This window comes from Poromitra crassiceps, assembly GCF_964638095.1.
Source record: "Poromitra crassiceps genome assembly, contig: HAP1_SCAFFOLD_130, whole genome shotgun sequence".
Taxonomy (NCBI): Eukaryota; Metazoa; Chordata; class Actinopteri; order Beryciformes; family Melamphaidae; genus Poromitra; species Poromitra crassiceps.
In genome coordinates, this window is record NW_028152231.1 from 426,695 (window position 1) to 441,481 (window position 14,787).

The following is a 14,787-nucleotide window of genomic DNA, read 5'->3' on the forward strand; positions in this document are numbered from 1 at the left end:
GATTGTAATTCCCAGAAAATGAGAAAAGTATTTTTTGAAAATGTCCCCCCCCCCCCCCCCCCCCCATTAAGTTTAGGTTTTGAACTATCCAGTCCACAAAAAATGCAGCCCTTTTAGAATCAGTAAATAAGTATCTTGTTAAAGAAAAGTTCTTGTTGTCCAGTCCCCCCTTACCTGGCTGCCTTGGTGTGAAAAGCGTCTCCAACTTTGGGGGCCGTTATCTCTGAATGTTGCTTTCATTTCTTTTCATATTACAATGTATGACACACATCATTTGAAAGCTTACAATCTGCACTTTCATAATCTGTAAAAAACTGAAAAATGACCTCAGCCTACATGTGGGTCCAAATACCAGCAGCTGACACCAAAACTATTATCAGTATAATTCAGTATACATATTTTAGCTGTCAAACTCTTTATTTGACTTTGTCAAGTGCAAAAGCATGAGAAGTGCTACAACTGCAAAATATAGATATGTGAGATACAGTATGATACAAAACCAGAACACAGACAAATATCTTCAATGACACATTTGATTTAGCATGGGATTGAAAACAAAGTACGCTATACCATACAACACAAAGACAAACTAGAAAACATGTAGGTGGGCTTTGGCACTATCCTGTTACACACTGTACAGACAGAGCAGGTACATGGGAGCCAGTGGGGCATTATTATTATTTTGAACCTGGCTGAGTTTCCTCCACTGAGACATCGGCCATGTTTTTGTTAGTTTTATCAAAGATCTGTATTAAATAATTGATCTATGGCTTTGTGTAGTACTTCAATGAGATTAAAGAGATGTGAAACCTTGGGTTTGCAACACCAGTGCTTGACCTATGTATATTCCGATGCAGCACATAAACAATACTGATCATGAAAAGCAAAAATATATACACCAAAAAGCACCAATATATACATATATGTACTTACATAGATGAAGTTGGATCTTTTACATTTCTTTATAGGAGATGCTGAAACATGCTGGGATCTCACACAGCTTACTGTGAAGAATACTGTAGTTGCAAAAAGCTCCAAAAATGAAATATGTTTGGGAGAATTTTGATCATTTGCCACATGATGGTGAGGGGTGCTTAGAAGAGGGAGAAATGGGGCCTACACTACATACGTATGTTATGAAGGGTACACTTATTACTGTGCTTCAGTACCTCTGCAACATATTGGTCCTCTTTTATATTATTACTTTCAAAACACAGGAGGCCAACACAAAGACACTATCTTACTGGTCTTTGGACGAGAGAAGAAAGCTGGTGTTCATATAGCCACAGGAGTCCAAAGCTTTCACAGCAGTATGTTTTAACCTTTTTTTTATTGATTTGATTTTTTTATTTAATCTATGGTTCTAACCGATAATCATCCCTTAAACTAAAATTCTCGCCATACCTGCTGCGCCCCCAGTTTTGTCTCTTGCGGCAGTAATGCCACGCCCTGGTTTACCTTCTAGGTTTAGGGGAAAAAGTAGGGTCCCTGAGATCTGCCCACTGGACACAGGAAGTATGTTGATCAGGAAAACAAAACAACAACAACAACTCAAAAAGCACAGCCAAGAGCAGACAAAATTACAAAACACATCTGCTAGCTGTTGCTTCAATATCTTGATATACTCAGGATGGTTCTATAATGTAGCTGTTAATATCTGAAACTAAAACCTGACACACAAGAGTTAAATATGGCATTGGATATCAGCTCCATTAGGAAATAAAGTGCTAAGTACAAAATGAATGAATGAATGACTTGGTATGGTAAAACTCTGGGCTGCATAAATGACGCAAAAGCTTTGGCAACGCTTATGGTTAAGATACAGTATGAGTGAAGCTTTCTCTATTGGATAACAAGCTTATTACTTTAGAACACACAAACACCACGATACCTCATAAAAAAACAATCTACATTAGAACAAAAGTGCTTTTAAATTACAACCATATCGAATGAAACACAAAATGACATTTTTGAAAAGATCAGCGTCAATTTTAATGCATCCTCACTTACTTCCTGAAGGATTCAAAAGAGTCGTAGCTTAACGTTCAGTACCGTAAGTCCAAGTGAAGACAAATCCCTCTCACTCATAGCTTTAACTGTCTCTGTAACTGTGTACCATCTCATCTTTCTTTTCCTTCATTCCTAATAATCTGCACTCTTTACTCTGCCTCCTCCTCACTTCTGTTTCTGTCCTTCCCCCTTAATCTCTGTCCCTCTCCTTCACTGCATACTGCATACTGCAGTATGCAGTGATGCATATATCAGTATACAGTGATGCATACTGCTATATGCATACTATATACTACTATATGCAGTATGTGTATGCATACTCATACTGCATATAGCAGTATACAGTATGCATATAGCAGTATGCATACTGTATACTGATATATGCATACTGCAGTATACAGTATGCATACTGCTATATGCATACTGTATACTGCTATATGCAGTATGTGTATGCATACTCATACTGCATATAGCAGTATACAGTATGTGTATGCATACTGCATACTGCTGTATGCAGAGCACTATTACATTTCAACCCTGAAGAACTGGCTACTGGGATCTGGAGGCGTGTCAGCCCGTTAGCATCCCACCACCCTTGTGTATGTGTGTGTGTGTGTGTGTGTTTTCTGTTGTACCTCAGTGGGTTTGAATGTGTGTAGCTGTAGCATTACCATTAAGAGCGTCTGTATCTACAGTGTTACTTGGCATGTATATACCTGCATGTGCGTATATCTGTGTGTGTGTGTGTGTGTGTGTGTGTGTGTGTGTGTGTGTGTGTGTGTGTCTGCATGCATATTTATAACGCATGACTATTTTCAGGAAAAGATCACAAGTACCCATGGTGATCCAAAACACAATATAGCTTCCTTACAACAATATGTGGACAGACAACATAACTGAAAAATCAACACATGAACTGAGATATACAAAATAAATTGATTGTCTGCTTTCAGTCTTACTGTTGCAAGAGTCTGTTAGTCCTCAGGTGAGCACGGGCCTGTGCTGCTGTCAGTGGCCCCGCAGTGACCTCCAGGGCCACACGGGGGCCTCAGGGGTTCCATTTGGTCCAGGGAAGTCAGGCCAAGGTTTTGTTTCCTTGGTTTAAACATCGACCTGCACCGGGTCTCTAAGCCAATTCAGTTAGCAACTGGTGACCCGCACCTTGTTTCAGCTCAAAACTCAATTGGCCTAGGGGATTGCATAAAACACAGTTTTATTGCTTTCCATTTATGCTTCTTTGTCCCAATCACTGACACACTGTCTGTGTGACGTTTATTGTTTCCTTCCAGTGCGTCATTCTGTCAATTCCTGTCATCTACCTCTCCTTTCCATGGATTTAGAGAGGGGAACCCGGAAGACAAAACCTGCTGTCCCCGTCCCCCTCTCATCCTCAACCCAATGCAAACTCTCACATTCTAACGCTCTACCGTTATTGCTTTAGTTCTCCTTACTCCTCGTCCTCAGGATTTGGGGTGCCCGGACACGTGCCTGTCCGGGTTGGGGTGCACCTTGTTTTTGAGGGGTGGCGGCTTGCGCTTGCGCTTGCGCGTGGGGATGGTGGTCGTGTGGGCCGGGTGGTTGAACAGGCTCGAGGAGGGGAGGGTCTCTCTCTCCGTGGGGGGGTCCCAGTCACCCCGGCCCCCGGCCGAGTGGGCGGGGCTAATGGGAGTAGGGGTGGGAGTGGAGGGCAAGGAGGGGGTAGGTGCAGGAGTAGACGGCGGGCCGGCAGCGGCTTTGGGCAGTGGGACGTGGGCGGGGGCAGTTGTGGTGGGCGACACCGGCACAAAAGGAGGGGTAGGGGGAGATTTGACAGGTGAGACCGGGCTGGGAGGAGGTGCACTAACTGCAGATCTGGCAGCTGGGTGAGGAGCAGGGTTGTGGATGGAAGCAGATGCTGGCCTGGACTTTGAAGGCCCACCAGGCGTAGCCACAGGAGTCTTTTTAAGGTTGGAAACAGTGTCCCCACAATCCTTTGGCACTTCACTTTTATCCATCTTTTTTCCCTTCTTGCTCCCCTTGTGTTTTTCTTTACCTCCCTTTCGTTCTCTCCATCCAGCAGAGTCCTCCTCCTCCCCTTTCCCCCTCCGCCCTTCCTCGCTCCTCCTCCCCCTCTGGCCCCCTCCTCCTCCTCTCTCCCTCCCTCCTCTGCCCTTCCCTCTCTCCCGCCTCTTCCTCTGGGCGCGCTCCAGACCGCACTCCATGTGGTAGAGATCCTCCGTGGCCACGGTGACGCGGTCGAGCTGCTGCAGCAGGGCGTCCAGCGTGGGGAGGAGCCTCCTCAGGGAGGCCTCCGTCTCGGCTCGCTCCCTCCAGTTGGCCCCGCCCACCACCGGCGCCCCGGGCCCCGGCCCCAGGCCCGGGCCGAGTCCCAGGCTGATCCCCGGGGCTTCGGTCAGGCTGCAGGGGCTGGAGGAGGCCGGGCACCAGGACGCCTCGGAGCCCGCGTCCACACTGTCGGGGCTGGGCGGCGAGTCGGGCCCGTCCAGCGGCGGTAAGCACAGAGACTTACAGTCGCTGGTGGAGGAGGAGCGCGACGGCGGCAGCTCCATGCCCTCAAAGCGCACCTTGTGGCGAAACTGTGAAGCGCACGAGAGGAAGGAGAGAAAAGACAAGAAAGATTTGGGCAAGTTAAAAAGTTAAAGGTCCCAATTCGTGCAGCTGTAACCTCTTAAAAACGTGTGTCTCTGGTCCATAAAACATGATTCTGGATTAATTTGTCGAAAAATATAGCAACCCCGTTCGTTCGGAGTTCTCACTTCCTCATCTCGTCGCTTCCCAGGAATGGTCTGTTTCTATAATGTATTCAGAACTAACAGTTCCCATTGGTCGCTGAGGGAGAGCCCACCCCAGGCTCCCAGCGGCCAATCAGATTAGCGTCCGTGGACCAGCACGCTAGGTTGTGTCCACAACTAACGTTAGCAACGAGCTATCGCTAACTTAACAGTTGCTACGCTAAAGAGGACATCTCAAAATGCCTAGACTTACCGAATGCACCTCCGCAGTTGCTGGATCACGTACAGTTGGCGTCGCTCCAGCTAGAAGTGTTAATTTTGTGGCTATAGACAAAATGGCGCAGGTAGCTTGTGTGAGAGAGACCGCGCGCAGTATGCTTAAGGACCCGCGTGATGTCACATTAACCCGTCTGGGGGAACAGAGTGTAAGGGGCGTGGCTTGAAGGAGACTGCAGGGGGAAGCTGGATAGGGACAAATCCAACTCTGGCAGTTCTGAGGTTGTGAGCACTCATTACAGGGAGGGATGACAGCAGTATACTGTATATGCATTTACAAGTAAAAACAGCTTTTGCACGGAATGGGACCTTTAATGCGGAGCAGAGGGACTGCGGACGGCAAGCTAAGCTGCCATGTTTTTCTCTCCCTACCTTCCTGTACTGTTTGAAACATATAGAAGAATGGACTGCCCACTCGTCTGTCTAAAAACAGACACACCTTTTCACTGATTCTAAAATATTCTCTATGACCACATTTCAATGAGACAAGAATTATATTAATATCCGAGGGGAAAGAAAAAAAATCACAAACTTCTCCAGGACTGGAAAATACTATATTAAAATGGTATTACTTTTCCAGGAGTGTGGGGAACCCTGCATTATTTTAACAGGCAAGTGGACAAGGCTGTACCTCCTTGGCCCTGCTGAGTCCCATCCACATTTTGAGTCGTCTGAGGAACAGCTCCACCATCTCGTAGTCTTGGAGATCTACCGCTGGGCGATACAGCTCTGCTCGTGCCCGGCGGTAGTTCCTCAGTAACACACAGACAACCAGCCACAGCAGCACCAGCCGCAGGACGGCGAAGCTCGTGTGGAACACCAGCGAGGAGGCGGAGCTAGAGGGACCTGTAGTCATCCAGCCGGGTCGCCAGGACAACAGACCACGCCCACCAGCACCCAACAAAGAGAGACAGGCGGAGCTTATGCTGCCATAGCCATCCAGTACAGAGTGGAAGAGCTAGAGAGAGAGAGAGAGAGACAGAGGGAAAACAGAGAGAGTATTTTCAAACACACCTGATTCGCAAGTAAAACTTTGTATAGCACCTTTCACAAATTGTACAAAGGAGCTACTTCACAATGGATAGTGAAATAATGACAGTAAAATAATAAAACCTGGCTAGCAAGATAGTGAAATGTAGTAAAGTATTAAAACAAGGAGTATAGTAGAAGAAATAAAACATCAAACACAATAACTAGAGACAATGTTGCGATGGGATCAGACCAGCCGTGACGCCCACGACTTAAAACGAATGTCAGGGGTGTGAAGTGGGGGGTTGGGGGCGGGGCTTACTCGGATCACACACATTTTCAAAACTTGGCCTTCGTTTTAGACACAACTACACACAAGTTTTGTGACTGCATTTCGCACGGTTTTGATCACGCTTTCAAAATCTGTCCACCATTTCTGCAATCTGATTGCAATCTGATGGCAGAAATGGTTGTCCTCTCAATCCACAAAACGTTGCTGTATCCAGATTGAGAGGACACATTTCATTTACACTTGTGTTCAATGTGTACACAATGCATCCCTGACCACCTCCGGAGGTGGTTTGGCCGATCAGATTGCAATCCTTCTTCAATGCGTTTTGGGGGTGTTTACACCTGTACTTTCAAGTGATAAAACACAATCTGATTGCAATCTGATCACAGAAAACGCATGTTAGCGCCAGGTGTAAATGGACTCATAGACAGCTTTGGCAGAGTTTTGGTAACAAAGGGCAGTTTGGAATTGAGTCTGTAATTAATGTGGAATGATAGATCAAGGCTAGGACTTGATTAATATGCAACGTTATGTGTTAAGTGTTTTTTATGTATGCAAATGAACCTCTCTCTGTGGCACTTAGCTACATTTTATATTCCTAAATAACTGCAGAAAGAATGATGCACTCCCAGCTACATTGATCTGGCAACACAGACAAGAGACAGGAATGAAGATGAACTTTAACCCAACAGCACTTAGAGTTTTTGTGCTACGGTGAAATTGTGATTGTATTATCTATTGACAATCCCATGTGTATTGAAAACAAACTGTAGGCCCGACAATGCAGTGTGTGGCTGGATAGATGTAAACAAGGTCATGGACATCTTTGTGCATTACTGCATGTTAGCACTGTGTTCTGTGTGTGTGTGTGTGTGTGTGTGTGTGTGTGTGTGTGTGTGTGTGTGTGTGTGTGTGTGTGTGTGTGTGTGTGTGTGTGTGTGTGTGTGTGTGTGCGCGCGCGCGCACACACTGAGACACTGAGATAGAGAGAGAAGTAGGGACAGAGAGACATATAAGGTGTCCTGTGTGTGAGACACAGATAAAGAGAGAAGTAGGGACAGAGAGACATACCAGGTGTCCTGTAGGGCTGTGCCGATTCACTTATCTCCCGATTCGATACTATCACGATACTTGGGTGCCGATTCGATATATATTGCGATTCTTAAGTATTGCGATTCTACGATTATTGCGATTCGATATTACGATTTATTGCGATTTTTGTTTCTTTTTTTCTTTTCTTTTTTCAGTTTGTTTGCTTTTTACACTAGATTAGAACATGGGAAAAGTTGAATCATACACTAGAGACTGTATATTATATATCATGAGTAGGGCTGGGCGATATAGTTAAAAACAGGGGCGGACTGGGATCATAATTCAGGCCGGGCATTAGATACCAAGCAGGCCAGGCCGATATGGGCCGACGTTTGAAGCCCAAAGATGCACCCACTTTAACCCTGAAGTCTAATTATTACTTCAGACTAACTAATAAAGTAATAAAACCACTAGTAAACCAGTAGGCGGCGCCTGGCCTGCTGTTCAGTGAGTGGCCTGACTGTGGGCACAAAAAAAAAAAAAAAATTTTTTTTTTTTTTTTTTTTTTTTTTTGCTTTTGCGATTATCGATTCTGGAATAAAAGATCGATTCAAAAAATCGTGACATTAAAAATCGCGATACTTAGGTGAATCGATTTTTTCTCCCACCCCTAGTGTCCTGTGTGTGAGACATTGAGATAGAAAGAGAAGTAGGGACAGAGACACATACCAGGTGTCCTGTGTGTGAGACACTGAGAGAAGTAGGAACAGAGAGACATACCAGGTGTCCTGTGTGTGAGACACTGAGACAGAGAGAGAAGTAGGGACAGGGAGACATACCAGGTGTCCTGTGTGAGACACTGAGACAGAGAGAGAAGTAGGGACAGAGACACATACCAGGTGTCCTGTGTGTGAGACACTGAGACAGAGAGAGAAGTAGGAACAGAGAGACATACCAGGTGTCCTGTGTGTGAGACACTGAGACAGAGAGAGAAGTAGGAACAGAGAGACATACCATGTGTCCTGTGTGTGAGACACTGAGACAGAGAGAGAAGTAGGGACAGAGAGACATACCATGTGTCCTGTGTGTGAGACACTGAGACAGAGAGAGAAGTAGGGACAGAGAGACATACCATGTGTCCTGTGTGTGAGACACTGAGACAGAGAGAGAAGTAGGAACAGAGAGACATACCAGGTGTCCTGTGTGTGAGACACTGAGACAGAGAGAGAAGTAGGGACAGAGAGACATACCAGGTGTCCTGTGTGTGAGACACTGAGACACTGAGAGAAGTAGGGACAGAGAGACATACCATGTGTCCTGTGTGTGAGACACTGAGACAGAGAGAGAAGTAGGAACAGAGAGACATACCAGGTGTCCTGTGTGTGAGACACTGAGACAGAGAGAGAAGTAGGGACAGAGAGACATACCAGGTGTCCTGTGTGTGAGACACTGAGACAGAGAGAGAAGTAGGGACAGAGAGACATACCAGGTGTCCTGTGTGTGAGACACTGAGACAGAGAGAGAAGTAGGGACAGAGAGACATACCATGTGTCCTGTGTGTGAGACACTGAGACAGAGAGAGAAGTAGGAACAGAGAGACATACCAGGTGTCCTGTGTGTGAGACACTGAGACAGAGAGAGAAGTAGGGACAGAGAGACATACCAGGTGTCCTGTGTGTGAGACACTGAGACAGAGAGAGAAGTAGGGACAGAGAGACATACCAGGTGTCCTGTGTGTGAGACACTGAGACAGAGAGAGAAGTAGGGACAGAGAGACATACCAGGTGTCCTGTGTGTGAGACATTGAGATAGAAAGAGAAGTAGGGACAGAGACACATACCAGGTGTCCTGTGTGTGAGACACTGAGAGAAGTAGGAACAGAGAGACATACCAGGTGTCCTGTGTGTGAGACACTGAGATAGAGAGAAGTAGGGACAGAGAGACATACCAGGTGTCCTGTGTGTGAGACACTGAGATAGAGAGAAGTAGGGACAGAGAGACATACCAGGTGTCCTGTGTGTGAGACACTGAGACAGAGAGAGAAGTAGGGACAGAGAGACATATAAAGGTGCTCTTATGCTCGAGCAAAGCTCCGTGGGGGTGGGGCCCCGCGAGTCTCCGTGAGTCACCGTGCAGACCTCGCGCTGGGGCAGATGCCATTATACTCAGAAAGTGATCAGCATGTATTGTGTGCATTGTACAATGGTGAGAACAGCCCGTGAAAAGTCGCAATGAAACGCTGTGCAGTACTGAGTGCGCTTTCACTCTCAAACGACCGCACATCAGCACATGAAGGACTCACCAAACTTGTTTTTACTGAAAGCCGTTTTTACTACTCAGCCCTGATAGCCTACTACTCTGTGCTGCTTTTAATCTCTCTCAATAATGCTCTCAACACAACACATTTACTTGGTGAAATGACTAAAAACGAACAGTTGCAAATCTAAGTTTATAGCCTACCACATGGGTCAAGAAATGTGGTGAAAACACAGCTCAGTGTTCAGGGTTCAGTGGCTCGAAAGCGGCCATGTTTGGAGAGAAGCTCGCGCTATTAGAAAAAATATCAGGCACAACGCGAGCGGCCGCTGGACCACGCGCATAACCACGCCCAACAAATTTACGTAATTTGACGCGCCCGCCCCTCGCTCCACCCCCGCGCCCTTCACGGCAGGGTGAGCATAATTCAGCCTTAAGGTTTCGTGGGCGTGAGGCACAGACAGAGAGACATACCAGGTGTCCTGTGTGTGAGAGACTGAGACAGAGAGAGAGGTAGGGACAGAGAGACATACCAGGTGTCCTGTGTGTGAGACACTGAGACAGAGAGAGAAGTAGGGACAGAGAGACATACCAGGTGTCCTGTGTGTGAGACACTGAGACAGAGAGAGAAGTAGGGACAGAGAGACATACCAGGTGTCCTGTGTGTGAGACACTGAGACAGAGAGAGAAGTAGGGACAGAGAGACATACCAGGTGTCCTGTGTGTGAGACACTGAGACAGAGAGAGAAGTAGGGACAGAGAGACATACCAGGTGTCCTGTGTGTGAGACACTGAGACAGAGAGAGAAGTAGGGACAGAGAGACATACCAGGTGTCCTGTGTGTGAGACACTGAGACAGAGAGAGAAGTAGGGACAGAGAGACATACCATGTGTCCTGTGTGTGAGACACTGAGACAGAGAGAGAAGTAGGGACAGAGAGACATACCAGGTGTCCTGTGTGTGAGACACTGAGACAGAGAGAGAAGTAGGGACAGAGAGACATACCATGTGTCCTGTGTGTGAGACACTGAGACAGAGAGAGAAGTAGGGACAGAGAGACATACCATGTGTCCTGTGTGTGAGACACTGAGACAGAGAGAGAAGTAGGGACAGAGAGACATACCAGGTGTCCTGTGTGTGAGACACTGAGACAGAGAGAGAAGTAGGGACAGAGAGACATACCAGGTGTCCTGTGTGTGAGACACTGAGACAGAGAGAGAAGTAGGGACAGAGAGACATACCAGGTGTCCTGTGTGTGAGACACTGAGACAGAGAGAGAAGTAGGGACAGAGAGACATACCAGGTGTCCTGTGTGTGAGACACTGAGACAGAGAGAGAAGTAGGGACAGAGAGACATACCAGGTGTCCTGTGTGTGAGACACTGAGACAGAGAGAGAAGTAGGGACAGAGAGACATACCAGGTGTCCTGTGTGTGAGACACTGAGACAGAGAGAGAAGTAGGGACAGAGAGACATACCAGGTGTCCTGTGTGTGAGACACTGAGACAGAGAGAGAAGTAGGGACAGAGAGACATACCAGGTGTCCTGTGTGTGAGACACTGAGACAGAGAGAGAAGTAGGGACAGAGAGACATACCAGGTGTCCTGTGTGTGAGTAAGCCAGCAGCAGCAGCAGTAACGCCAGAGCGACTCCCAGCAGCTCCCAGATGGAGCGCCTCAGAGCTCTGCCAAACACTGCCCACTCTCTGAGGAACCGCAACTGGTGGGACGCCTGGACAGAGAGAGAGAGAGAGAGAGAGAGAGAGAGAGAGAGACAGACACACAGACATGCAATGTATTAAACAATAAAGAAAAGACATTAACTGGTACTTAATATGCTCAGAATGTTTCCGTAAATGTTCCACCCCCCCCTGGCTCTGGGTCCTCCCCCCTCTCACCTTGAGCACCAGTATGAACAGCAGCAGGGCGGACATGACGGCGTACAGCTGACTCTGTCTCGCCACAGGGTGGAAGTCTGTGAACGCGTCGCGCGGACGTTTCAGGTACGACGCCCACTGTCGCTCTGCACCGACGCAGCGGCTCAGGTGCAGCTGACACACGGACACAGCCAGGGCCAGTTTACACACGCCCAGCAGTCGCCATGCCGACAGCAAGTACACATAGCCCTCTCTGAGGAGGCCGAGGATCCCCCGCACCAGGAAGTACAACACCAGGGCCAGGAGGACAATCTGGGGAACACGGAAGGGGGGAGATCATCATCACACAACCCGTCAGTGGAAGCCAAAAAGGACACTGGAAGAGGAGGAGTCATGGTGTAGCTCACTTGTTGAGCATGGCACTAACACTGCTAGAGTGAGCGGTTCAATTCCCCACCCGGACCACCACCCCTTGTTGAATATGTATGCATTCCTTGGACGGTAAGGTGCTTTACACAACAGCTGATAAAACAGTCAAGCTGATGGTATTTTGTTGCAGCTGGTTAAAAACTCTAATTCTGGGGGTTAAGATTGAAGGATCACATGTTCTTCTATAGAGACACTGCGTAACACGTCATCATTCAGAAACCACGCCCAAGACGGGGGAAAACACAAACTCCTGTCCAATCCTGGCGTTCTCCTATGTCACGTGCATGGTTGCGTGTTGCACCAAAAGATCGTATATACGGAAGATGAACACTCCAACTTACTTCTTGACAGCTAGATCCACATTTTTCTTCTCGCCAATTCTCAATGGCTTCCTTGTTTTGCTCAGGAGTACAAAAAAACTGTAACTGGCGATTTTTTACATTTGTTTTCTGTGCAGCCCCCCACCACACAACAGCTTTTAGCTATGTTTAATTCAAGGAAAATGACGCTGGTGTGTGGAAATGAACTGAGCTTTTCCCCCGTGATGGGCGTGGCCTATTACATGCAGTGTCTCTATGGGATGAGAGATTTCTACAAACTATGTGGACGAACTAAGCAAGCACAAACTTTTAAGCCCACGGTGCAGTGGTGTAGCCATTTAACGTTATGGCAGCACACCCGCTCCCACCCCCCACATCCCCCTAACCACCCCTCGAATCACCACCTTCCTATCCCTAGCTACGGCACTTTTACCCTAGCGCCCCCCCTTTCTCAAATGTTACATTATGTTAGGAGTCAACAGGTCTGTTTTCAGCATTGTTGTCTGTCTCATAGCACTGAAAAATGAAATACAGGGGGACATGGTGGGGACATGGTGGCGGAATGGTAGTGCTGTTGCCTCACAGCTAGAAGGTCCTGGGTTCGATTGCCGCCTGGGACGCTGTGGGCGCTGAGGGTGTGTATTCCCCCATATCCTCAGTGCCCACTACCCAGGTGGGTTATCTCATGAAAAGGGCCTTTCTGTGTGGAGTTTGCATGTTCTCCCCGTGCTCCCCTGGGGACAACATCGGTATGGACGCCAACTAAAAAACACGCAGAAGATCGTCATCTGACCAGTGACGACAACGTTTGAAGATGGTCCCCCAGGCACTGTACCCTAAAGAAAGCTGCCCACTGCTCCTGGCTGCCCCCTAGAGGAAGGACATGCCTGGATGGGATAAATGCAGACACTATATTTCACCAGCCACGCATGAGTGTGCGTGTGGCGTGTGGCGTGTGTTGGGTTGTCGTGTGACAAATAAAGACGGGTTTGTCTGACCAGTTCTTCTTCTTCTAACAGCCTGCACGCCAAACTTTGATGGGTTTTAATTTTAATTTTTGATGGTTGATTCCAGGGCCGGTTCCAGAACAAGATGACTAGGGATGCATCCTAGATAGGAAGGGGTGCACATGCACGGGCCGGCCGAAAAATTTGACGTTATTTTACTCAAAATAATGCATTTTACCATCATTTCAGGTAGAATGATACCAGCCAAGCAAGCATATTTCAAGTGTTTCAAGTGCTTTACTGAAATATTTGGACCATATAATGATAATACAATTATCTCAACCTTAAAAGGTTACATATAGGTGCCAAAAAGCCATAAATTCACATCAAAGAAACAAAGAAAAACAACAATTATAATTCAAGTTTAAACAGTAAGTGTGCAGCTGCAGCCTTTATTTTTTTTTATTTTTTGTTTTTTACTTTTCAACTGACCATGCAGACAATTAAAATAAGGGTGCAATGCGTGCTTTTGCACCCCTGTAAAACCGGGCCTGGTTGATTCACACTTTTTAAAGTTTTTATGTTGTCAGTAAACAATGTGTTGGAGCGTTCCAGTGGGCAAACCACATATTCTTCATCACTCTTCGTCATTTTCAAAGCACCTAGTGTCACGTGCTGTCTGTGTGAGGCTGTGTCAGAGGTTTTGCCGGGGGCTACCGTGAGAAGAAGCTGCAGGTCCAGGCCTGTGATTGGCCACAGATGGACGGTCAGGAGGTCCAGGCTGGACTGGGCACGCTCAGAGACGGGGAACTCATACAGGAAGGAGAAGACGGCCAGCAGGTTGGTGTTGATGTTGTGGAGAGAGAAGTCCACAACCACAGCACGTGTTCTACACACACACGCACACACACGCACACGCACACGCACACACACACATGCACACGCACACACACGCCCACACACACAATAGACTAGGATAAGATTTGGAGTCCAGACGTTTATTCCATATGAGAACCTACACATGTATCTGCATAATAATTGTATAATGAATGTCAATATCTTGCTCCCCTGAAAGAAAATAAAAAAATATTTGATCACAAAAAAAAAAGAACCTACATTTTCACGGTAGGTTTTCAAACACATTATAAGTATAAACTTGCAGAGAACTATTTGTTATTGCCTTGACCTATATTCATGATCTCCTTAAAAGATGAAAAGCACTCAAAATCCATTATCCTTTTTTCTCTTTGAGCCGATTTCAAGCCCCACCATCCCCCCTGCGCTGCTACCTGTGGTCCAGCCAGCGTAGCTGCTGCAGCTGCTGTATGGTGGAGGAGGCCTGCTCCAGGCTTCTGTTCAGCTGGTAGACCAAGTCTCCACTGCTGTACGTCCTCAGCTGACCCCAACGCCCAACCCTGAGAGGACAAGTGGCAACAGACACAGAGAAAGACAGGGAGAGTGGAAGAAGAGCAGATGTTAAATGGAGACTGAATATGAACTACAAGTATAATTTAAGGCCTGCCTCCCCCTCCAACCATGTTTACATCTTTTCCTTACCCGTCGGCATCAGCAGCACTGACAGCCAGCAGATTCCGGGTGTGTTTAGTTGGAGATTTAGAGAGCCAGCCCTTTCCATAAACACCACCGCT

The 14,787-nt window shown here is 47.1% G+C and overlaps 1 protein-coding gene across 1 annotated transcript in view; it reads right to left on the reverse strand.

The window, feature by feature from the left end:
* Positions 1-3,470: 3,470 nt before the first annotated feature.
* The window catches only part of LOC310800882 (polycystin-1-like), a gene marked incomplete at both ends in the record, with an annotated part of 49,094 nt that continues 37,777 nt past the window's right edge, over positions 3,471-14,787 (reverse strand). Inside the window, 7 exons of the mRNA XM_083664769.1 lie at positions 3,471-4,586; positions 5,650-5,976; positions 11,163-11,297; positions 11,464-11,754; positions 13,856-14,027; positions 14,428-14,553; positions 14,696-14,787. The exon at positions 14,696-14,787 is cut by the window's right edge and continues 23 nt beyond it. Of these exons, the coding sequence (XP_083520895.1) occupies positions 3,471-4,586; positions 5,650-5,976; positions 11,163-11,297; positions 11,464-11,754; positions 13,856-14,027; positions 14,428-14,553; positions 14,696-14,787 (2,259 nt within the window). The remainder of the gene's footprint in view (positions 4,587-5,649; positions 5,977-11,162; positions 11,298-11,463; positions 11,755-13,855; positions 14,028-14,427; positions 14,554-14,695) is intronic.